We start from the raw sequence: 24,492 nt of genomic DNA, 5'->3' as shown, positions 1-24,492 counted from the left end.
CTTTTTGTTTTGGCTAAAGGAGAATTGAATTTATATTTTTAATTTTCCGCTAGAGATCGACCCTAAGGCCTTGACAGGCAAGTGCTCTACCACTGAGCACGCGTTTGCCGTGACTCAAGATAGCAAGCCACGCCGCACGAACGTTTCTACTTTTTAGCTGCACTCGGTTAACTACCGCCGCCCAGAGGTTAAGCGCAAAGCCGAGCTCGAGCGGAAGTGACGCGGCGGAAGCCCGTCGGGAGCTCAGCCCGCCCCCGCCTGTGCCCCGCCCCCGCGGCGCTAGCGGAGCCAAGATGGCGACCGAGCTGGAATACGAGTCTGTGCTGTGTGTGAAGCCTGACGTCAGCGTCTACCGGATTCCGCCGCGGGCCTCGAACCGCGGCTACAGGTACTGAGCCGGGTCTGCGCCCGCCGGGGGAAACGGGTGTGTCGTTGGGCAGCACGCTCCGGCCCGCGCCGTTGTCTCCGAGCGGTCTCCTGCTTAGCCTGCTACCTAGGCTGCCAGCGTCTCTCCCCACTTTTCTGTTTTGCTGGAACTGTTATTTTGTTTTATGTTCTTGCTGCCTTCGTGCATCACTCCACCTGTCCTCCCCACCCCCCTTGGGACTTCGTCTGCTCGTCGTCAGCCGCATCCATTCATGCCTGCTCCATCTGTTACACTTCCTGCGACCTTTGGCTTGTAATCCTCCACGCGCGCCTGCACACGCACACAGCACGCGCTCTCTCCTCTCCTCCCCGCCCCCCATACTCCCAGCTCACGCAGTGATGCTGTCCACTGTTTGTATGATATAAGGATCTAATTTAATTTACACTGTTGCCATTCTCGCCAAGTGTCATCCTCATTCACCGTTCGGATTTTCCTTGAGGTTTTGTGTGCGTGTGCGCGTGGGCTCGTGTGCGTGTTTGTGTGTGGGGTAAACGTTAAGATCCAGTTTTCCAATGATTAGCCATTGCGTTTCTTTTCATTTTGTGTGTGTGTGTCCACATTATAGCTTTTGATTATGTAGGGATTCCTGCCTTCCTTCCTCCTGGTCATCTCTCCTATAGCTTTTTCAGAGTCAGCGAGGCATTTTTGCCTCATAGGGCCCGACGCCCCTGTAATCCTGTGATTGAGGGTTTGAGGATGTAGGATGCTAATGGGGTTCAAAGAGAATTCATTGGGATTTTGTTGAAAACTGTTGAGTCTGCGCCCTGGACCGTAAATAGCTTTATAATTTATGAACCAATTTCTTCACTTCTCCAGGCCTTAGTTCTCTCATTTGTAAAATAGGAAAAGTAATGTATCCTGTGCACATATGTACTTCACAGGGTTTTGTTTCTTTTTCTTTGCTCTTTTCTCTTTTTCTCTGTTTTTGTTTTTGAGGCAGGGTTTCTCTGAGTAGCCCTGGCTGCCCTGCAGCTCACTTTGTAGACCAGGCTGGCCTCAAACTCATCTGTCTGCCTCTGCCTCCCAAGTGCTGGGATTAAAGCCACGCGCCACTGCCCAGCAACAGGGTTTTGTTTTCTTAATGATGTATTTATTTATTTTATGTATATGTATGGGTGTTTGCCTGTATGTATGTATATACCTATATACCTTGTACTCATGGGGTCAAAAGATTGCATCAGATTTCCTGGAACTGGAGTCATGGATGTTTATGAGCCACTACATGGGTGCTTGCAACTGAACCCTGATTGCCAGAGCAAGAAGCAACAAGTGTTCTTAACCACGGAGCCATTCCCCAGCTCCCTCTCAGGGTCTCTCTCTCTCTCTTTCCTGACTGATGTGCCATCCTGGCTTTTCTCTTGCTGTTGTCGTTACCTTTACTGGAAAGTTATCTTCCCTGCAGCTCCATTTGCTTCTTCCCCGAGGCTCATTCATCAGTAATCAGTAGTTGTGTTTGCGGACCTGTGCAATGGGCCCATGGGTTGTAGCCTTTGGCAGAGGTAGTTTTCAAGGCACCATCACTGAGACTTGACATGCTTCTTTTTTTTTTTTATTTTTTGAGACAGGGTTTCTCTGTGGCTTTTGGTTCTTGTCCTGGAACTAGCTCTTGTAGACCAGGCTGGCCTCGAACTCCCAGAGATCCACCTGCCTCTGCCTCCCGAGTGCTGGGATTAAAGGAGTGCGCCACCACCGCCTGGCATTGACATGCTTCTTGATGGTAGTCACAGGTACTGTATCATGACCCCATCATACACATCACCGTCTGTGAGACACTCTACCTGACTCATTTTGGTTTAGGGCAGCTCTGTGTGAACGTCCACAGCATTTTAGGCTTGCTTCCATCGCTGCTCTAATGGCTGGTTTAGTTTTCTTTTCTCCAACTTGAAGTCTGTTAAACTTTGTATCTGCGTGAACTAGCAGGACCAGCATAGTGTCTGGCACATAGTAGGTACTCAGGAAATGCTTACTGAAAGAAGAAATTTGGAGTCATCTCTCAGCAGATAAGGCTCTTATACCAGCTGAAAGACCCGAGTTTGATTCCCCCTAATCCAGGTAAAGGGAGAAGGAGAGAAGTAACTTCACAGACTGTCTTCTGACTGCCACAAATGTGCTCTGGCATGCCTGTGCCCACACACATGCAACACCATACACACATGGTTAGTGCATTAAAAAAGAAGAAATTGGGAGTATGTAACCAGCACAATCACATATGCTAACAATGGCTGTACTGCTAAGTAAACTATCTCATGACTTCCAGAATGGTATCACATTCATTGAAGTCCTCTATTTTCCTTTTACGTCAGGCCTTTTACACTCCCCTGCCCCTATCCCCTACCCCGTACCCCGTACCCCCCCCAGCCCCTGCCCCCCTACAGTCTCCTTTACTTCCTAGTTTATTCACATCTTTATCCTCTCGTCAGGCCCTACACTGTCCCATCAAAGCAGTTTCTTCATTTTTCTTTTTCCCCTTTATCTTTCTGTTTCCTATGCATATTTTGACATTTCTTATTATCTAAATGTTCTGTCATTTCTTTTTCTTTGTTTTGTTTTATTTTTAGAGACAGGGTTTCTCTGTAGCTTTGGAGCTTGTCCTGGAACTAGCTCTTGCGTACCAGGCTGGCCTCCAAGTCACAGAGATCCCTCTGCCTCTGCCTCCCTAGTGCTGGGATTGAAGGTGAGTGCCACTGCCGCCTGGCCTTATTACTTACTCTTGTAGAACAGTGACTGAAAAGAGAAAAATGAAATTCGAAGCTGGGAGTGGTGACACACATGTGTAATCCCAGCCCTTGAGGGGTGGAGGCACATGGGTCAGGAGTTTAAGGCTGTCCTTGGCTACTGGAGGTTCTGCCTTAAAATCTGAAACAAAACCAAAACATGTCTAGAGAAAAGACTCAGTGCTTAAGAGCTTTCTGTTCTCTTTAGAGGACCTAGGTTCAGTTCCCAACACATATAGTGGGAGGCTCAAAACTGCTTGTAACTCTGGTTCAGGGGATCTGAAACCTTCTGGCCTTCAGTCACCTGTACAGAAAGAAAAAAAAAAAAACCCAAACTTTTTACACCCCTCCCCCCCAAACCCACCACAAATCAAAGTAAGTTTAACTCTATTTTGTGGGAAAGTCACATCTTGAACTTTGAAGCCGGACGGTGGTGGAGCACGCCTTTAATCCCAGCACTTGGGAGGCAGAGGCAGGCGGATCTCTGGGAGTTCGAGGCCAGCCTGGTCTACAAGAGCTAGTTCCAGGACAGGCTCCAAAGCTACAGAGAAACCCTGTCTCAAAAAAAAAAAAAAACTAAAAACAAAAAAGTCTTGAACTTTGAAAATGAACATACTGGCCGGGCGGTGGTGGCGCACGCCTTTAATCCCAGCACTTGGGAGGCAGAGGCAGGCGGATCTCTGTGAGTTCGAGACCAGCCTGGTCTACAAGAGCTAGTTCCAGGATAGGCTCCAAAACCACAGAGAAACCCTGTCTCTAAAAACCAAAAAAAAAAAAAGAAAATGAACATACTGATACTTAGCATGCAAGGTATGCTCACCTGGTTGTCATAAGAATGTGTGTAACATATGCGTGTAAGGTATGTAATGGCGTGGAGTAGATGCGTGATGGTTATTACCTTTCTTCATTCCCTCTCCGTTATAAATGTATTTGCTAAGGTAAATGAAAAACTGTGAGATTAGTTGTACTTATGTTTTACACAGGGTCTCCCAGTGAAATCCTCTGGCTCCAAACTCCCAGAGATTTGCCTGCCTCTGCTTCCCAGTTGGTGGGACTTAAGGCTTTTGTCCACACCTGGCCTGTAAGGTTTGCCTATAGTATCATTAGGAGACCAGCAGAACCAAGAATTCTTTAGGGGTTTTGGAGAGGGAGAGGAATTAAGGATCAAAGATGAAGGAATGGCATGTATCTATTTATTTATTGAGAATTTGTTAACTATTTAAAGGTACTATATACACAAGATAAAATTATAAGGTACCTGTCCAAAGAAATACATCTAACATGCTTGTTCCTAATATTTCCCATTTATTTTATGTCTGACTGTCAGTGGTATGACTGCAATAAATAATGATTTATTGAAAAAATTAATAGGAGCAAGCAAGATAGCTCAGTGTGTAAAGGTGCTCGTTGGCAAGCCTGATGACCCGAGTCTGATTCCTGGGACCCACGTGACAGGAGGCGAGAAGACTCGTGAAAATTGTCATGTAGCTTCCGCTGCAGTTCATGGCATGTGTGCACCTCCACCCCAAACACACAGACAAGAAAGCAAGGAAATGTAATTCTTAAAGAAGTGAATCCATGAGGACTTGGGATGTTCTAATCTGGGTTCGACTCGGGTACTTAAGAATCTTTGAAGGTAGAGCATCAAGGGGGAGGGACGACAGGGCTGACCTTCCAGTCCTGCTCAGAAGTTCTGCTGGGCTGGGGTCGCATGGTGGAGCGCTTACCTAACTGAATCCTGGGTTTGATCCTGAACACTGCAGTGATAATCCTCTGGTTTTTGTTAAGTTTTCCTTTTAACTTACTGTCTTACTAAACTTTGTCGTGTTCAGATATATGATGTTCTGTCTTTTGTTCTTGTTTTATTTTGAGACAGTGCTTTAGTTTTGTAGCTCAGGCAAGCCTCGCACTCCTCTGTTGCTGAGGTTTCCCTTGAAGTCACACTATTCCTGCTTTTAATTCCTCAAGGACGTTAGGCACCGCACCATCCTTTCCAGTCTTTGTGTTCATATGGGATAAATTATTAACATATCTCCCCTTTTCCGCACCCTTAACAAAACATATCTGAATTCAGTGTTTTGTAGTCTTGGTTATAAATAATATGTTATATTTTACATATAAACACGGTTCCTATAAACATGGATAACCAGTGTCGCTTGGGTTTTCAGATGGTTGGTAAACAGTGATTTACATTGCAGATGTCTTTCCTGAACTGTGCTCTCATATACCCAGCTGTCTGCTCCTAGACATCTCAATGAAGCATATTGAAAATGCAAACTCCATCGGCCCAGACAGGGTCCACAAAAGCCTTCCTTATTTTAGTCATGCGGGCAGTTTGGAGTTCTCCTCGACTTCTCTTTGTCCTGGTCCCCACACCTAACATTAGCTTCAGAAACTGCCATTGCCTTTACTTTACAGCTGGTGGCTTCGGCTCCGTCTCTCCCAGGCCCTCTCTGACTCATTGCAGCGTTCTTAACTAACTGCCTGCTTCAGCCGTCACAGCCCCACATCTCTTTCCCACACAGCAGACAAAGTAACCCCTGTAGGACCCCAGGAGGACTGGGCCACATCTGTCTAGAACCCGGAGCAGCTGCCTTTCACTCAGTGTAAGAGCTGCAGTGCTCGTGATGGCTTCGAGGTCCTGTATGGTCTGGCTTCTTTTTCTTCTCCCAGCAAGCATGCTTTCACCTTTCGGCACCCTTGCCTGAGCCCTGTGCGTACAGTGTTTCCCTCAGGCACCCAGAGGGAATCTTCACTTGTCCTACCTTTTTTAAGTGTCTCCTGAGCCACAGGCTTTGGACCAGGCTTACAGTGTCAGGCCTGAACTCCTTGCTATGGAGCAGGCCTCAGATCCAATCTAAAAGCAGGTGGTTATCTCCATGACCTGTGTGCCACCTCTTAGTCCACGTTTTTGCCCAGCATTTAACCTTCTTGGTGAGGCTACCAGGACTCCTCCTTTTTGGTGGTGTTGGGAGTTGAATCCAGGACTTGGTGAATACTAAACAAGACTTGACCACTGAGCTTTGTTCTCAGCTTCCTGGTCACTCTCTTGAATCCTGTCCCCATTGTCCTCCTAGGCTTTCTTATCTGCCTCTAGGTTTCTTTCTCACCTTAACCTAAGATACTCATAGTATTATTTATCATGTTTCCTTTTTGTTGTTTGCCTTCTGTTCAAATGCAACTTTCTGAGGGGAAGAAGGTTTGTTTGCTGTTATATTCTGCTGTTATATATAGTGCCTCCCACTTAGTAAGTACCCTGTAAACACTGGTTGAAATCAATGAAAGATATTATATGGTTAGTGATTTCGGAAGCTTCTGTTACTCAGACTATTTCATCTAGCAGATGGACCTTATTGTTCCCTGAGTAATGAAGCACCATTGGATAGAAAGTCATCTCTAGGTAGGAGAGTAGCATCATAGGAGAAACTCTATTTTTAGAATTTTTTTTTTTTTTGAGATGGGCTTATTATGTAGAATAGGGTGGCCCTCAATCACAGACGTCTGCCTGCCCCTGCTTCTTGAGTGCTGGGATTAAAAGCATAATACACCTTGAAACTCAGCTTAATTTTTATTTGTTTGTTTATTCGTTTGTTTGTTTATTCGTTCATTCATTCATTTATTTATTTATTTATTCATTTATTCTTGTGTTGGGGATCAAATTAAGGGTCTCATAGTAATCAAAGCAAGACTGGAAACCAGCTGGGCAGATTCCAGACTCTGCATTTCCGTGTCTGATGTCAAAATGCTCAAAACGCTCTTCAGATCTCCAACTCAGTTCAGCATTGTTGACCACAACACACTTCATTCTCTTGGGCTGGCTTCAGTCCCTGTTAGCAGCTTTCCTCGGCAGGTGTCCCATGACTCTGGCATTTCTCATCTTGGGTTCTCTAGGGCAATCACAGCTTCATGTAATGGCCTCTGTTCTAGGCCTCCGTTCAGTGACGCCCTCACACATTCCTGGCCTGAGCGGCTTTCCTTAGGCATGGAGACAAATTCCATTGTCCTGTTCTTCTATCTTTAACTCCAGAACCACGTGGCTGAAGTTACCAAGTTCTGCTTTCTTTCCTGTCCTTCACTAAGTATGGCTGTCTTGAAACTCGCTCAGATTCAGAGATCTGCCAGCCTCTGCCTTTCCAGTGCTGGGATTAAACGTGTTCCCCACCACTCCTGGCTCTAAGCTTTTCTTCAGTTCCTTTTCACAAGCTGGGAATTTAACTGGGTGGGGTCTTGCCCTGGGATCACCATGCCTATATTCCATTTCTTAATCCGTTTATCTCCTTGAACACAAGACTTAGCTCCATTCTACTTCCTGAGGCTCTTTTTCCGCCTCAAAATTTACGTTTTGTTATTTACCCTGGTCAGCTTGCTTTTTTCATTATAAATCTTTATAAGCATAAAAATTAGTAACCGCATAACAGAGTCTATACGAGGCTGTTTTGAGATTTCTTCTGTCAGTGGAATTAATCCAAAATTCTTCACTTTAGCCTCAGGCAGATTCTTTGGACAAGGGCAAAAGGCAGCAACTTTCTTCACCAAAATGTCACAAGAACAATTTCTAGACAACATACTAAAATTCTCCTCCTCTGAAACCTCTTGAGTGAGCCTCCGACAGTTCAAATCACTCTTGGGATCTCTGTCTTCCACGCCTCTACTAATACGGTTCATTAAGTAGTGCTTAAGGCACTCCACTGCTTTCCAAACCCAAAGTACCAGAGTCAGGCCAATCACAGCAGCGCCCCAGTTTGTGGTGCCAACTCCTGTCTTAGGGTTTCTATCGCTGTGAAGAGACACCATGACCATGGCAACTCTGATAAAGGAAACATTTAATTGGGGTGACTTGCTTGTAGTTTCAGAGGTTTAGTCCATTATCATTGTGGGGAGCATGACAGCATGCAGGCAGACCAGGTTACTGGAGAGGGAGCTGAGAGTCCTACATCTTACAGGTAGCAGGAAGTCGACTGAGACACGGGGTGGTGTCCTGAATATAGGAGACCTCAATGCCTGCCCCTACAGAGACACACTTCCTCCAACAAGGCCACACCCAGTTCAACAAAACCATATCTCTTAATAGTGTCACCCCCTGTGAGATATGGGGGCCAGTTACATTCAAACTACGACAGGGTTTCTCTGTGGAGTAGCCCTGGCTGTCCTGGAAATTGATTTGTAGACCAGTCTGGTCGTGAACTCACAGAGATTCACCTGTGCTGGGATTAAAGGCCCGTACCACCAGGCCCGCATTAGACAGTAGAACGCGAGGCCTCAGGTCAAGGGGAGCTTGAACCATTTCTCATGGTTATTTGATTGACAGAAGGAACAGGCTCTCTAGCACAGGAAAACAGTGAAACCTCAGCACCCGAGAGGCAGAGGCAGGTGGGTCTCTGAATTCAAGGCCAGCCTGGTCCACAGAGTGAGTTCCAGAACAGCCAGGGCTACGCGGGAAACTAAAACAAGCAAAACAACAACAAAACAAAGAATTGCCTTTTTCCTTTCACAGGGCGTCTGACTGGAAGTTAGACCAGCCTGATTGGACTGGTCGCCTGCGAATCACTTCAAAAGGGAAGATCGCCTACATCAAACTGGAGGATAAAGTTTCAGGTAAGCGCCAGGTGCCCTTAAACATGGGAGTGCTGGCCTGCTGTGCTTTTGTCAGTGCCCGCAAATCGGGACTGGCATGGGGAACACCTGTTAATCGGAGTTAGCATTTCTTCTGCTGCTCAAGGAGCTCTCTTTCTTGCTGTTAGGGGAACTCTTTGCTCAGGCGCCAGTAGAACAGTACCCTGGTATTGCTGTGGAGACAGTGACAGACTCCAGCCGCTACTTTGTGATCAGGATCCAGGATGGTACCGGTAAGGGCGCTGGGGTTTCATGGGGTCAGGTCAGGAAATCATGAGCGCACGCTGTTGAAATTTGTCCCGTTACAGCTCTCATCCTTTGGAACCTTTTCTTCCCTCATCAAAGTTACTATGGTTACCAGAGAAAATACTAACATTTTATAGATGTGAGTGAGCATCAGTTCAATTGAGTTTAAGTTAAATTAATCACAACGTTTATTTAGCAATAGAGAACATGTTACAATTGCTGTGGTGGCTTTTGATGGGGTTGTCTTGGATTATCCATTTGAAGGGCAGTAGTTCTCAGCCCTTCCTTCCTTCCTTCCTTCCTTCCTTCCTTCCTTCCTTCCTTCCTTCCTTCCTTCCTTCCTTCCTTCCTTCCTTCCTTCCTTCCTATTTAGAGTCATTATGTACGGCAGTAGTTCTCAGCCATTCATATTTATTTATTTATTTATTTATTCATTCATTCACTCACTCACTTATGTATTTATTTATTTTGGTAGAGTCACTATGTTGTAGTCCTGGCTGGCCTTGATCTTGCAGTATCTGCCAGACTGGCCTTGAACTGAGAGATTGGCCCACCTTTGCTGGGCATACATGTACTACCCACCATGCCTGGTCCCTTCATACTTTTTAATAGGTTGGTAATCAAAGATAATAAATACTTTTGACTTAGTGGGTCAAGCTGTAACTGCTGCTTCCAGTTTGGTGGTTGCAGGGTGAAGTAGCCGCAGACACATCTATTGGAGTCGATGTGGCTGTATTTCAGTATAATTTCTTGTTCAGAGTGTTATCGCTGAGCAGATTTTAGCAGTTTGTGTGACATGATAGGCAGAAGTCGCCATAAGGAAGACGTTTTCTGAAATTCCTCCTTTTCACAGGCCGAAGTGCGTTTATTGGCATTGGCTTCACAGATCGGGGTGATGCTTTCGACTTTAACGTTTCGCTGCAAGATCACTTCAAGTGAGTGAAGCTTGTCCTTAGATTTCAGGGTAGATAATTATGGAGTGCGGGGGGTGGGGGGGCTGGGGGTTGCTGCTGACCGGGTGTTCCTCTCATCTGTCTTCCGTTTCCCTTGTGCTTGTTCCCGTCTTCCGTGAAGCCTGTAATATATCTTGGATCCTTGTGCGGTGGTTTGTGTTGATGCTCGTTCATAATCGCGGGGAGTTTGCCCTTGCTTTTAGAACGGTGGTAGTGGGGGCACACAGCAGCAGCGGGCCTGTGCATGGATAGGTGTGCCCGTTCTGTCAGTTCGTAGCCCATGTGCTCTGTGCCTGGATTTCTTCAGCCTAGCTGGGTTTGGCCTAGCTGTAGTGAGCAGCACCGAGCGCCATATCACTTCCCATCTCTAGGACAGGGTAGCTCTCTTTATTGTTCAGGACTCTGGAATTTAACGCCCAGAGATGGAACCTGCAAGAACATGGAAGCACACATGTTCTGTGGGGCAGTGCCCTGCTGCGGGGCTGGACCTGCCGCGGGGCTGCACCTCCCATGCATTCCGTGTTGCTCCTCGGTCTGAACCCAGCTGGCCTCTCTGGGATATTTTTTCCCTTTTCTCTCATGTCTTATGGGTCCCCACTTTGGAATTCCAGTTCCTCTGAGTGAGATAGAGTCAGATTCTGCTTCAGGGAATTCTAAACTGAGATAAATTATTTCCCCAAAGGTGGGTAAAGCAGGAAACTGAGATTTCCAAAGAATCTCAGGAGATGGATAATCGTCCCAAGTTGGATTTAGGCTTCAAGGAAGGACAGACCATCAAGTTGAGTATTGGGGTAAGTGTGATTTCTTTATTTTTATTTTATGCATATGAGTGTTTTCCTGCATATATGTTCATGCATCATAGCCCAGAACAGGGTGTTGAATCCTCTGAACTGCAGTTACAGATGGCTGTTAGCTGCTCTGGGTGCTGTGGTGGTGCTGGGATTCAAACCCCTGTCTTCTGGAATAGCAGCCAGTGCTCTTTACTGCTGAGCCATCTCTCCAACCCCTGTTTTCTTTTGGGAGACAAAGTATCACTGTATAGCCCTGGTTGGCCTGAAACTTGCTGTGTAGCTCAGACTAGCCTTGAATTCACATATTTGCCTGCTTCTGCTACCAGAGTGCTGGGACTAAGGTTTTCTGCTGACTCAGTATCAGCTTTGTTTTCAAAATCATTTTCATATTATTCTTTAGGTCAGTGATCTCTCTCTCCTCTATCTCTTTCTCTCTCCCTCTCTTTCAGAACATTACAACCAAGAAAGGAGGTGCTTCTAAGCCCCGGGCCACAGGGACTGGAGGCCTGAGCTTACTCCCACCTCCACCTGGAGGCAAAATTACTATTCCCCCACCATCCTCAGTTGCCATCAGCAACCACGTCACCCCACCACCTATTCCAAAATCTAACCATGGAGGTAGTGACGCAGGTAAATCTGACATGACTTTGAAGTAACTCACTGAGCGAGGCAGTGACCCAGTCGTCCTCTTTTGTTCGTTTGTTTTCCTTTTTCTTTTTTGTTTTTGGTTTCTCAAGACAGGATCTCTGTGTAAGTCCTGATGTCCTAGAGCTCACTCTGTAGATGAAGCTATCCTCACACTCAGAGATCTGCCTGCCCCTTCCTCCCAAGTGCTAGGATCAACTTAGTCATCAAAGGAGGGAATATAAATGAAAATAGCTTAAAAACTTGTGACCATAAAGCTGAAGATTAATTTTTTAATGAAGCTTTTTATTTTGAGAATTAGAGATTCATACACAGTTATAAGAACTAATGAGAGGAAGTAGGTGTGGTAGGACACACCTCGAATCCCAGCCCTTTGGAGGTAGAAGCGGTTCTATGATTCAGAATGACATAACTTCCATGTCAGCCTGAACTACTGGGACTTCGTCTCAAATTAAAAAAAAAAAAGAGAGAGAGAGAGAGAGAGAAAGAAAAGAATCTTGTATGCTCTTTGTTCAGTATTCCTCACCATATCATCTTATAAAACTTTCTTTGTCACAATCAGGGAATTGACATTATCTAATCTTATGCAGGTTCTCATTCCGTGTGCGTGTGTGCATAGGCCGGTGCCTGTGGTCTTGTGCAGCTTTGCCCTGTATAGGTTCATGGATCCGTTGTGATGGTCAGGCTGTAGAACAAGTCTGTATCACTTTCTGTTTTTTACTTTAAAAGATTTTAAATTTATTAATATTAGTTTTTTTTTTTTTAATTTTTTGAGACGAGGTTTCTTGTGTAGCCTTGATTGTCCTGAAATTCACTCTGTAGACCAGGCTGGCCTCTAACTCAGAAATTCTCCTGCTGCCTCCTGAGTGTTGGGATTAAAGGTGTGTGTCACCACCATCCAGCTAAGATGTATTATTTTTAATGTGAGTGCAGGTGCCTCAGAGGCATTGGGCCCCTGGACCTGGAGTTAGAGATGGTTGTGAACCATCTCTGGGGCTGGGAATAGAACTTGGGTCCTCTGGAAGAGCAACACCTAAGTGAGAGAGAGTACTCTTAACCAGTGAGCCATTTCTCTAGCCTCACTGTAAGGATCTTTGGTGTCACCCTTTTATAACCATACCCCTGTGAGCCTTCCTTCTCCCATCCCTGACTCTTGGCAATCTCTCATCTGCTTTGTGTTTATATAAAGTTATTGTTTTAGGAGTGTGAGGTAAGTGGAATCATACAGTATGTAAACTTTTGGGGATTGGCTGTTTTCACTTAGTGTGTGTAAGTCTCTAGAGATGTACCCCAAGTTGTCCTATATGTCGAGTTTTTTCCTCTTTATTGCTGAGAATGTTTTTACTGCAGTGTTTTTAGCTATCACCTAAGAGCATCTGAACGGTCTCCAGTGTGAGCGATTATAAAAAAAGTTGCTGTGACCTTTGCGTGTAGGTTTCCCTGTGAACATATGATTAAACCACCCCTTCTGTTCAGGAATCCTTTTAGATTTGGATTCCCCTGCTCCTGTCACGACTTCAGCACCGGCGCCAGTTTCTACGAGCAGTGACTTGTGGGGAGACTTCAGCACTGCGTCCAGGTAACCGGCACAGTGCACCCAGCAGCCTCCTCCTTAGGGTGTAGAGCAGCGGTTCTCAGCCTTCCAAATGCTGCATCCTTTAATACAGTTCCTCAGGTTGTGGGGACCCCCCAACCATAAGATTATTTTCATTGCTATTCATAACTGCAGTTTTGCTACTGTTAGGAAGCATATGTAAACATCTGCTCTGTGACCTCTGTGAAAGTGCTGTTCAGCCCCCATAGGGGTCGTGACGCACAGGTCGAGAATCATGTTGTAGAGGAATGTGTATTCAGGGAAGCAAATGACATCATGTGGGTTTCAGTACGAGTTCCCGGGAGAAACTTGGGAAGTGGAGTTCATGTGAAGAGCTCTTTCAGACTTCCTCACGCAGTGTCTTGGCGACTCGGAAGTGACTGGACTCTCATACTGATGTGCTCTCTTGGCTTCTGTCTCTTCCCGTCCTGCAGCTCTGTTCCGAACCAGGCGCCACAGCCGTCCAACTGGGTCCAGTTCTGAGTATCATTGGCAAGATGTTAAGGACACACTTGAAGAATGAATGACCTTGAGGGCACCATTCTATGAGGGAGTTGAGGGACCGCTTCATTTCCCAGAACCAAATCAGTGGACAATCTTTTCCATAGCTTCTCTGTTGCTTTCAGGCTGGATTATTTTGTTACCTCTGTGTTACTTGCTGTATAAGCCAGGAGACCGCCTGCTGTTTCCTGCTCACAACTGAGGCAGGGGAGTAGTGGAAATTATCACACTGACCGACTGCAGAGTTCAGAAAGCCGCCTGTGAGAGTAAGAGTGACCTCTGACATATGTAAATTCTTGAACTTATTTCAGAATCATTCATGATTCCTGTGTATCTGTTTGTGATGCCCTAGTTAGCAATTTCAGGAGAGACAATGCCTTGTAACGGTCTTTCTCGTAACCCGAGAAATATAAATGGGCAGACTGGCCTCCATACTTACCATGTTAGGATTTTCATGAGGGAAGGTTTGCAGAAGCCGTATCTGGCTCTCTTCTGTAAGGCCTCCTTCAGGCTTACCCTATTCAGTGAGCATCCAGTGAGCCACAGCACCACCACCTTGTGTGTTTACGTCTTTTCCTCTGATGAAAGGCTCGGGTTGGTGGCGCCTCACAGTTTTCTGCGTGTTGAATAGTGCAGCATCCTTGATGATGGCTGTTTCTGAGATGAAGGAGATGGAGGCTGTGCTTTCCGAGTTGTAGTCTGCAGAGGCGTTTCTGCTGCATTTGAAGCATAGCATTAACTTTTATTCACCCCATGTTTGACCTAAGGTAAGCGTTTTAACGTGATGTGTAGAGCAGAGAGGTGGAAGCACTTAGCTGTCATGCAGTACCACATGCCTTGCTGCCTAATGATGGAGGTGGGTCATCTTTCTATCTGTTGTTTTATTGGTTAAGTAATAAAGAAACTGCCTTGGCCCCTTTAATAGGACAGAAAATTAGGTAGGCGGAGTAAACAGAGAGAATGCTGGGAGAAAGAAACTGAGTCAGGAGTCGCCATGATTCTCCCACTCCAGACAGACGCAGGTTAAGATCTTTCCTGGTAAGCCAGCTCGTGGTACTACACAGAATATTAGAAATGGGTTAGATCAATATGTAAGAGCTAGCCAATAAGAGGCTGAAACTAATGGGCCAGGCAGTGTTTAAAAGAATACAGTTTCCGTGTAATTATTTGGGGGCATAAGCTAGCCATGCGGGCGGCTGGGTGCCGGGGACGCAGCCCTGCAGCTCTTATTACAACAGCCTGGTCTGGAGCCTCGTCATTAGCATTTCCTTTAGTCCGCTTAGCTGGTCCATGGAAAGCTGCTATTAGATAATTGTCAGTGTGGAGGAGGCTGCGTCACAGCTTTATCTGTCACAGCCTTTGCCCCAGACTTTGATCCCCAGCTAGGATATCTTAAAGCAAGTTTCCGTCCTATCACTTCCTCGTCCTCTGCCCACCATTCCTTTTACAATACTGTGAAGAGGGTCCTGTTCAGGTCAGTGGGTACTGTCCGTTTTGTGTGCTGGGCAGTTTGAGGATGAGGGTGGAATGGAGAATTTACCTTCTGGGAGCACCTGTTTGGATATGTACATTCTGGCTGAAGAGGGTTCTTACATTTAATTTCAAACACATTATTTCCTCTGGATATTTTTCTTAGCTTTTTCAGACTTGGGGTCCATTTGTTCGCATTGCCATCCCCTTTCCAGGCAGCTCTCTTTTTGCAGAGCCATGGCAGGACAATTAAGGTTCCAATAAGAACACTAAGAGGAAAATATAGAAAATATAGTGACTATTGGGAAACCTATTTTCTCAATCTTCCTCCATTTTGTGTTATTTGTATTCTTAAGATGATAATATATTATGTATTTGAATTGTTGAAAATTGAAAATGAAGTTGAAGATATATGTATATAAAGCGTATGCTGTATTGGTGCAATAATGGTAATTAAAGATATGAAAAAAAGGTGTTTTTTTCATCTTTTGGTTTATGTCCTATCTCTCCCTACCAGTGGTAGGAATTAAACCCAGGGCTTTGTGCATGCTAGGCAAGCGATTTGCTTCTCAGATACATTTCCAGTCCTGTTTGTCTTTGTAATTTAACTGGCCCAGGACAAAAGGGCCAGTAATAAGAGGGCACATGCACTTGTCACTCTTTTAAGAAACAAGACTATGGCAGACATTTATCATTTAACCCCTCCCCTTTAATACTCACTATCCAGGACCACTCAAGTAGAGGAATACAGAAAAGGGCCTTGATGGTCACAGTACCAGATACTTTGGATATGGCATCAGAAGCATAGACACAGAAGTAGCTCAGTTGAAGTAGCTCATAGGTGCTTCTGAGTATGCACAGAGCCTGGGTTCAGGCCTCAGCACCACGTGATACTAGGCATGCTGGTGCGTACCTTTGATCCCAGTACTCGTGGAAACCGGAGCAGGAGGACTGGAAGTTCATCATCTTGGCTACATAGCGAGTCCAAGAAGCAAATATGGAAAGTTTCCGTGTAGTGTTAGAAACACTCAGCAAAGAAGACAGCATAGGGGAAAATTGCGAATTACGAGTCAGGGGGATCACATCCAAAAAGTATAAGGAATTCTTATCACTCAAACAAAACAATAAAATAGCCTTGAAAAATGGTCTAAGGATGGGTCTGGAGAGATGCCTCAGTGGTTAAGAGCACTGGCTGTTCTTGCAGAGGTCCTGAGTTTAATTCCCAGCAACCACATGGTGGATCTCACAACCATCTGTAATGAGATCTAGTGCCCTCTTCTGTCATGAAGGCATACATGCAGGCAGAACACTGTACGTAATAAACAAATCTTTAAAAAAAGTTGTTCTCTGACTCATATTTAAAAAAAATGGTCTAAGGACCCATGATACATGGTTTTGAAATGATTCTAAATACCTACTGTACCCAAGTGGCGTGCTGGTGTGGAATGTGACCCCTCGTGAGAGTGGCACACTAGGAGTCACTTGTCTCTGCTGCTGAACCGAAGACAAGCCCAAGGTTTCCCAGAGATTAGGAGTTTAGGCTGTAGCAGAGTTGCTGTCTGGCAGCTTTTAAAGGGCCCTGTATGATGGAGGAAGGTCATTGGTTAAAAAATAAAGAAACTGCTTGGCCCTCATAGGTTAGAACATAGGTGGGTGGAGTAAACAGAACAGAATGCTGGGAGGAAGAGGAAGTGAGCTCAGACTCAATAGCTCTCCTCTCTGGGGCAGATGCGATGAAGCTCCGACCCAGGATGGACGTAGGCTAGAATCTTCCCGGTAAGCGCACCTTGGGGTGCTACACACATTATTAGAAATGGGCTAGTCCAGGTGCGAGAGTTAGCCGAGAAGAGGCTAGATATAATGGGCCAAGCAGTGTTTAAAAGAATACAGTTTGTGTGTTGTTATTTCGGGGCATAAGCTAGCCAGGCGACCAGGAGCTGGGGCAGCAGGAACACAACCTGCAGCTCCTACTACACCTGTATAATCTCAAGATTTGGTAGAATCATGCACCTTTTGTGCTGGGTTTCCTCTGTTGGTCAGCCATACATGTCCTTGTTCCTTGTTGCAGGATATTTGATCATACTGTGGAACCTGAGATTATTTATTGGAAAAACTTGTTTCTAGTTGTGTGGCTCAGCCGTAGCACACACCTTTAATCCAGAATTTTCTGCTTGAATATTGTAAACAGGATTAAATAAAATCAGTGATAGGTCAAGAGGTGGAACAAGCAACAGGAAGTGAAGATAGGATTGTTAAGAAAAAAACAGAGAGAGTTAGAGGGAGTCAGGATGGATAGAGAGATGCCCAGGAAGTAGAAGGGAGGGACATTCAGTTTGAGGAGTTTGAGATGGTGTGGGAGGAGGAGGGGCAGCTGGGTGCTTCTCTGCCTCTGAGCTAGGAGACTTTGACCCCAAGTCTATCAGTAAAATCAAATGATTGAGATTTTGTTAAGAACAGTGCCTCAAACTTCAACCCAGCTTTCCATGCACAGAGCCCAGCTTCCATCCTGTCAAAGGGCTTAAACTTTAAGAACTGGAATTTAAACATTGAAATTGGCTCACATTTAACCTCTGTGTTCAATTTCTCTGTCCAGTGTTCCCACACTCAAGGCATTATGAAAAGGAGGAAACATGTTCTTACTGTATGGACGTAAAGCATTGTTGAACCCTAGAATCCAATCACTGAGGAGGAGCTGCCCCCCCCCCCCCCCCCGAGACCATCTCTCACCACCACAGCTGATGTAAGAGCATGAGGCTTTTGTTAAGTCTGTCCTGACAGGGTCTTCCAGCATTAGGGAGGCTAGAAAGACCCCGAATGGCTGGTACAGGCTATTTTTAAAGGGAAAAACCACAGAAGGAAGGGGTGTCTGGGGTGTACCTGTCCAGCAGGTCCAGTTATTTCAGGGTCTGAAGAGGCACTACCTGAAAGAACATGGGCGGGAGAGAAAAACGAGACCAAGCAAAATTCACTTGTCAAGGCCTCTCTTTATTAGCGTGATGGTTGCGGCTTATATAGCCCTTGAATGAGGAATTTGGTTTGGAGTGGGGGGTAGGGGTAAGAAGGAATTTTGCCGGGGTAGCAAAGGTCACTAGTCAGCACACCTGGTAAGCGGAAACATTCTTTTTGTGGCTCCATTAACAAACAGCTCTCAAGGTAGTTGGGATGTGGGGGCTCTCTGCAAACATTTTTAGGACAATGGTCCCTGCTATCAAGATAGTTGGGATGTTAGCAAACAGCTCTCAAGGTAGTGGTGCTTTCTGCAAATATCCTTAAGACAATGGTCCCTGACACTGGGGGTTGTTCTTTAACTATTATGATTGGCTTATTCAAAAGGGATAATACCAATAATTGGCTGGAGAGTGGTTGCCAGATCAGATGGGGTAAGGGAAAACATCTGAGGGTCACTTTGCCCCTTTCCCAGGGACTGAGTCAAAACATCAGTCACTGAGTCAATACCTAAGGGTTATTCAATAACTGAGTTCTATTTGGAGAACATTCACGAGGACTCAGGGAGATGATGGAAAGTTCCCAACATTTCAGTACGTGTGTGGGCAATTGTTAGGTCCTTGGTTCTCACGGGGAAAGGGAAGAGCATTACTGCTGAGACTGAGAGAGCTCAGAATTGTCATAAATGGCTTCAGAATTGTCTTAAAGTTTTAAAGCATGACTGGTATCAAAAAGCCAAAAAGAAGGCCAGTGAGATGGCTCAACAGGTAAGTGCTTGCCATGAGGCCTGATGAGCTGACATTGGTCTTCAAGATCAGCAGTGTAGGAGAGAATTAACTCCTCTAAGTTTTCTTCTGGCCACGTGTGTGCCATGGACATTGGACTGGCTGTCTTTTCTTTTCCTTTCTTCTTTTCTTTTCTTTTCTTTTCTTTTCTTTTCTTTTCTTTTCTTTTCTTTTCTTTTCTTTTCTTTTGTCAGCTTGACACAAGCTAGAGTCTTCAGAGAGGAAGGAAACTCTCTGAGGAAATGCTTCCATGAGACCCAGCTGTAAGGCATTTTCTCATTTAGTGATCAGTGGGGAAGGGCCCAGCCCATTTTGAATGGTACCATCACTGGGCTGTGGTCCTGGGTTCTTCTATAAGAAGGTGGGCTGAGCAAGCCAGGGGAAGCAAGCCAGTAAACAGCACTTCTCCATGGCTTCTGCATCCGCTTCTGCCTATTCTCCAAGTTCCAGTCCTATTGGAGTTCCTGTCCGGATTCCTTTGATGATGAACAGTGATGAAGTGTAAGCCACATAAATAAACCCTTTCCTTCCCAATTTGCTCTTTGGTCATTGTGTTTTGTTGCAGCAATAGAAACCCTAATGAAGACAGGCAAACACACACACACGTAAACATATAAATAAAAAATGATCACGTGTGGGCCTGACAAGATGGCTCAGTAGATAAAAGTGCTGGCCACCAAGCCTGAGTACTTGAGCTCAATCCCTGAAACCTGCATGATGGAAGGAGAGAACCTAGTCCAATAGTTTGTCCCCTGAATTCCACTCCTGTGCTGGCATGTGTCCACACACATATGTAGACATGTACATAGTAAAGAAAATACTGGTGAAGTGTGCAAAAAAGAACTGCAAAAAACGGTGTAGTTCCTCAGTAAGTTTTAAAAAAGACTGAAGCAATGGCTCAGAGGTTTAGAGCATTCTTGCAGAGGACCTGGATGAACTCTTGGGAGATTTGATGCCCTCTTCTTACCTCTGCAGTCATGTGTACACACAGGGTGCACATACATATACATAAACATAAAATTATATGGATCTTAAAGTATAAAAAAAATACTGTATGATCCAGGAGTCTGTTTTCTAAGTAAATATCTTAGATACCTACCTACCAGAAATATATATAATATTCTTTATAATCTTATTTAAAGATTTATTATTGTGGCCGGGCGGTGGTGGCGCACACCTTTAATCTCAGCACTCGGGAGGCAGAGGCAGGCAGATCTCTGTGAGTTCGAGGCCAGCCTGGTCTGCAAAGGGAGTTCCAGGACAGGCTCCAAAGCTACAGAGAAACCCTGTCTCGAACCCCCCCCCCCCAAAAAAAAAGATTTATTATCGTTATTTATTATTTTGTGTGTGTCTCTGGTGGTCAAAAGACAGTGTCAGGTCTCTTGGAAGCATACTAGTGCACGTGAGCTGCCTGACATGGGTACAGGGAGCTGATCTCAGGTCCTCTATAAAAGCAGTGAGCTCTGTAACTGTTGAGCCATCTTTCCAGCACCTTTTAAATCTAACTAAATAATATTCTTCTTGCTGTGTATTGTATACCTCTGTGTGTGATTGTGGGGTATCCACCAGAGAACAGTGCTCAGACATGGATTTAAGCCAATAGAAAGTATTAGCTGGCCAGCGATTACACTGGGTGTTCAGGATCCCAGTTTAACCTTTCTCAGGGTGAGGTTTTAAGTACAAAACCCACATTCTGGGTTAACATACTTCAGTTAACAAGAACAGTTAGCCAGAAGCGGAACTCCAGCAGCCAAAAAGCAAGGTGAGTACCTTAGAGACTTTCCCAGAACTGTGCATTTCCATGGCCTAGGTCTTGGTTTTCTTTGTGGCAGGTGGTGCTCTCTGCATGCTAAGTCCCAAGGCTTGAATGGTACTTCCATCATGGAGTCAGTAGTGCTAAGGTCTGGGGACCTACAAAGTCTGGGGGCCTGTTACATGAATATGTGCATGTGGATGAGAGCATAGAGGTCAGAGGAAGATCTGGGGTGCCCTGCTCTACTGGACTTAGGCTATCCCCTTGAGACAGGGTCGGTCAGTGAAAATGGAGCTAGCTGTTCTTCAGCGAGACTGATGGGCAACAAGTTGTAGTCATCCTTCTGTCTCCTTTCCCTCTGCATGCTGGTTATCGGTGAGTGTCCAGCTCTTCTCTGTGGAGCTTGGTGCAGCCAGTGCTCTTACCCACTGAACCATGTCGCCAGCCCTGAGATCATTAGGTTAGAGAGAAAGAGGGTGAAATTTATTTACTTATATTATTTGTTTTGTTTTTTTGAGACAGGGTCTCTCTAAATAAAAGCTGTTCTGGAACTCACTGTATAGACCAGGCTAGCCTCTAACTCATAGAGTTCAAGGATTAGAGCCTGGGATTGAAGGTTTATGCCACCACACCCTGCTACTTGCTTGTTCTTGAAGCCTGGGAGGTATATAGGCTGTGGTCTGTCCTTCCCTCCCTTCATCCCTCCCTCCCTCATTCCTTCTCTTCCTCCCTCTGTCCCTTCCTAGTTTCCTCCTGAAAGATACACTTTATGAGGACAGCATATATTCCTAAAGATGTCTAGTGTGCTTATAATGTTTCATTTGAGTCACAAGTGTTGTCTATTGTGAGCTCATGTTTTGTCCCATTATTATCTAATAACAATATCACATTCTAACAGTAAGTGTAAAAAGGACTAATAATGATTTTTTGTTTGCTTTTCAGTAGGTTTATTTTTATTTATTATTACTTTTTTCCCCTGTATGTTCTGATGCTATGGCAGGAAAGAAGTATGACACTTCCTGTGGGTGTTACACTGTGGGACCACTAGAGGGCACTCTTCCTCTAGCAACTGGAACAACTGTAGACCTTGCTACAGACGACTCTGTAGAAGGAAAGAAATCATCTGAGGTCTTTTTTTGTTTATTAGTCTCCTATAGCCCTGGCTGTCCTGAAACTCACTACGTAGACTAGGCTGACTTTGAACTCAAACCATCTTTGTGTGTTTTGAGATAGGATCTTATGTTCAAGGATTGCCTTGAATTGGATGCATAGGCAAAGATGATCCCCCACCCCCAGCTAAGACAGGGTTTCTCAGAATACCCCTGGTTGTACTGGAACTCACTTTGTAGACTGGACTAGCCTTGAACTCAGAGATCCGCCTGCCTCTACCTTCCAAGTGCTGGGATTAAAGGTGTGCACCACCACCACCCAGCAACCAAAGATGACTTGAACTTCTGATCTTCCTGTCTCTACTTCCTGAATTCTAATTCCTAATTCTGAAATTACAGATATGTACCCCACAGTTGACTGACTGGGGTCACTTTATGTAAAGAGTTGGAGCCAGAGTAGGAAACTGTAGGAATAACAGATGTTTAGTCAGGCTGAAAGTAAGGCTCAGAGTGGTAGTTTTCAGACTTAAACATTTGGTGGGAGATGTACTTACTAATGGCCTTCTCTGCCATAGCTCAGGAATAGTAGATGGGTAGTGGCCAGTAGAGACTAGTGTCTAGGAATGTGGATTTGGGATGAGCTATTGCCTTTGCACATTTTTTCTTTCTTTCTTTCTTTCTTTCTTTCTTTCTTTCTTTCTTTCTTTCTTTCTTTCTTTCTTTCTTTCTTTCTTTCTTTCTTTTTATTTTGTTTTTGTTTTTTTCGAGACAGGGTTTCTCTGTGGTTTTGGAGCCTGCCCTGGAACTAGCTCTTGTAGACCAGGCTGGTCTCAAACTCACAGAGATCCGCCTGCCTCTGCCTCCCAAGTGCTGGGATTAAAGGTCTGCGCCACCATCGCCCGGCTTGTCTCGATACATTATTAAAGTTCATTTACAGTAAGTACATCATAGCGTCATTGTGACAGTGAGCTGACTCGAATAACTGAAGAGCTTGTGGTTAGTTAGACCCTGTAGGTCTCATCATTGACTGAACTAATTGGCAAGGAAGAAGGCTGGGTACATGGGAAATTCCATGTAAGTATTTGCCACCACTGCTAACCTGTGCAGCCGCCCCACCCACTGCGCATGCGCTCGGATGGCCGCTCTCATTCTGGCTTCCACAGTAGGAGATGGGATGGTGTCAGGGCGTGGCGTTGTTCCACACCTGAGTAGGTACTCTGGGATATGGAGTGAAGGAGTCATTGGAGAAGAGACAAATGGAGAGTAAGAGATGATGGGGGACAAACTGCAGAGAACAAGTTTAGGGAGACTGAACATACCCCGAGGACCACACTCTTCATCCACTAGTCCCACATAGACTCTCAGAACGTCACACACCCCAAACCAAGTACAGCCTCACTGTCTCCGTTTTTGGATCATTGATTCCTGTTAGGCACCAGCTAAGAGCTTTATGAGCTGTCTCAGTCTCCATAGGATCGCTAGGGTATTGTGCGGTCATCTACATCTCAAGCGTAGAGAAGTTATCTGCAGCTTCACCCGCCTGTACCCAAAGTGATGGTAGGCTATGTAATTGCTGACTCTGGTCATTGCATGTACTTGAATTAAAAGAGAAGCACCCCGATTCACCTTCATATTACAGCCATGCTGAGTCAGTTACATTCAGTTCTGTTTTGTTCCACAGTGGCCCTGCGTTGTTTGATCTTTCCACCCCAGGTAGCTGCGATGGCGTTTGGATGTGAAGTGTGCCCAGGGTGATTCAGACAGTGAGAGGCAATTGGATCATGAAGGTTGTCTCAGTTAGGGTTTCTATTGCTGCGATGAAACACCATGACCAAAGAGCAAGTTGGAGAGGAGAGGGTTGATTAGGCTCACACTTCAGCATGGCTGTTCATCACGGAAGGAAGCAAGGACAGGAACTCAGACAGGGCAGGATTCTGGAGACGGGAGTTGATGCAGAGGCCATGGAGGGGAGCTGCTTATTGGCTTGCTTCCCATGGCTTGCTCAGACCACCTTCTTATAGAACCAGGACCAGCAGCCTTGGGATGACATCACCCAAGGGCTGGTAAAGGCTGGCCTTTACCCTTTGATCAGTAAATAAGAAAATGCCTTACAGCTGGATCTCGAGGAGGCATTTCCTCAGCTGAGGCTCCTTCCTCTGATGACTCTAGCTTGTGTCAAGTTGACACACAAAACCACCCAGTCCAAGGGCTGTGTTCTGATCAGTGTCTTGATCCATTATATAATTTAGTCGCAAATCCAATTGATAGCAATAATTTGGAACATATTCTTTATGCCTTTAAAATGTTTTTTGTTAGCATACATTAATTAATATAGTCGTGGGTTTCTTTATGACATTTCCACACTCGTGCATCATGTGTTTTGAGCATATCCACCTCCTCTGTTCCCTTGTCTTGTTGCTCACTCACTTCTGTTGACACTCCTTCTACTTCTGTGTCTGTTTTTAAATGACCCAGTGAGTTTCATTAGGGCTGCCTACAGGAGCGTGGGTGGGGATTTGTGTATAGTAGCCCGGGCACCGGACTAGTGGCTACACCACTGAAGAGTATGTCCTTCCGTCTGCCACTAACCATTGGCTGCATATAAACTCTTAGGGCGGGGCAGGCCTCAGGAGTTTCTCCACAGTCCAGGTCTGTAGACCCAGTCTTACACGGTAATCTCAGTTGCTCTGAGTTCAAGAATGCAGAAGTTAGTGTCATCCTTCTGCCGTACACCTAACTCCTCTGGCTGTTAGGTCTTCCCACTTCCTGAGCTGCTCCATGGCCTGCGAGGGGATGATATAGGTGTCCCATTCATGGCTGAATACCCAGTAGCCATCATTCTTGGCACTTTGAGCAGTTATGAGTTTGTAGTTACTGTGACTGCTGCAAAATCTTGATACATTTTATAAAACAGTTTTTGCGTGTTTATGTGTAACTGTCTACTT

The 24,492-nt window shown here is 45.3% G+C and overlaps 1 protein-coding gene across 1 annotated transcript; it reads left to right on the top strand.

The window, feature by feature from the left end:
• The first annotated feature begins 253 nt into the window (after positions 1-253).
• On the top strand, positions 254-15,427 carry Necap1 (NECAP endocytosis associated 1). Its single transcript, XM_057784591.1, has 8 exons — positions 254-388; positions 8,636-8,736; positions 8,883-8,987; positions 9,854-9,935; positions 10,636-10,744; positions 11,194-11,374; positions 12,866-12,968; positions 13,418-15,427. Exons 1-8 carry the CDS (start codon positions 294-296, stop codon positions 13,464-13,466), a joined length of 825 nt encoding a protein of 274 aa, XP_057640574.1. The 5' UTR covers positions 254-293; the 3' UTR covers positions 13,467-15,427.
• The last annotated feature ends 9,065 nt before the right edge of the window (positions 15,428-24,492 follow it).

This window comes from Chionomys nivalis, chromosome 1 (assembly GCF_950005125.1).
Source record: "Chionomys nivalis chromosome 1, mChiNiv1.1, whole genome shotgun sequence".
Lineage (NCBI taxonomy): Eukaryota > Metazoa > Chordata > Mammalia > Rodentia > Cricetidae > Chionomys > Chionomys nivalis.
The sequence above is the reverse complement of the archived record's forward strand: the minus strand, read 5'-3'. Positions and strand labels throughout refer to the sequence as shown.

Bases quoted from the DNA above. Each gene is read 5' to 3' on its own strand.
- Necap1 (XM_057784591.1), top strand. From the start codon at position 294: ATGGCGACCGAGCTGGAATACGAGTCTGTGCTGTGTGTGAAGCCTGAC. The intron at 10,745-11,193 runs GTAAGTGTGATT...CCTCTCTTTCAG, and splicing joins CCATCAAGTTGAGTATTGGG to AACATTACAACCAAGAAAGG. The intron at 11,375-12,865 runs GTAAATCTGACA...CCTTCTGTTCAG, and splicing joins CCATGGAGGTAGTGACGCAG to GAATCCTTTTAGATTTGGAT.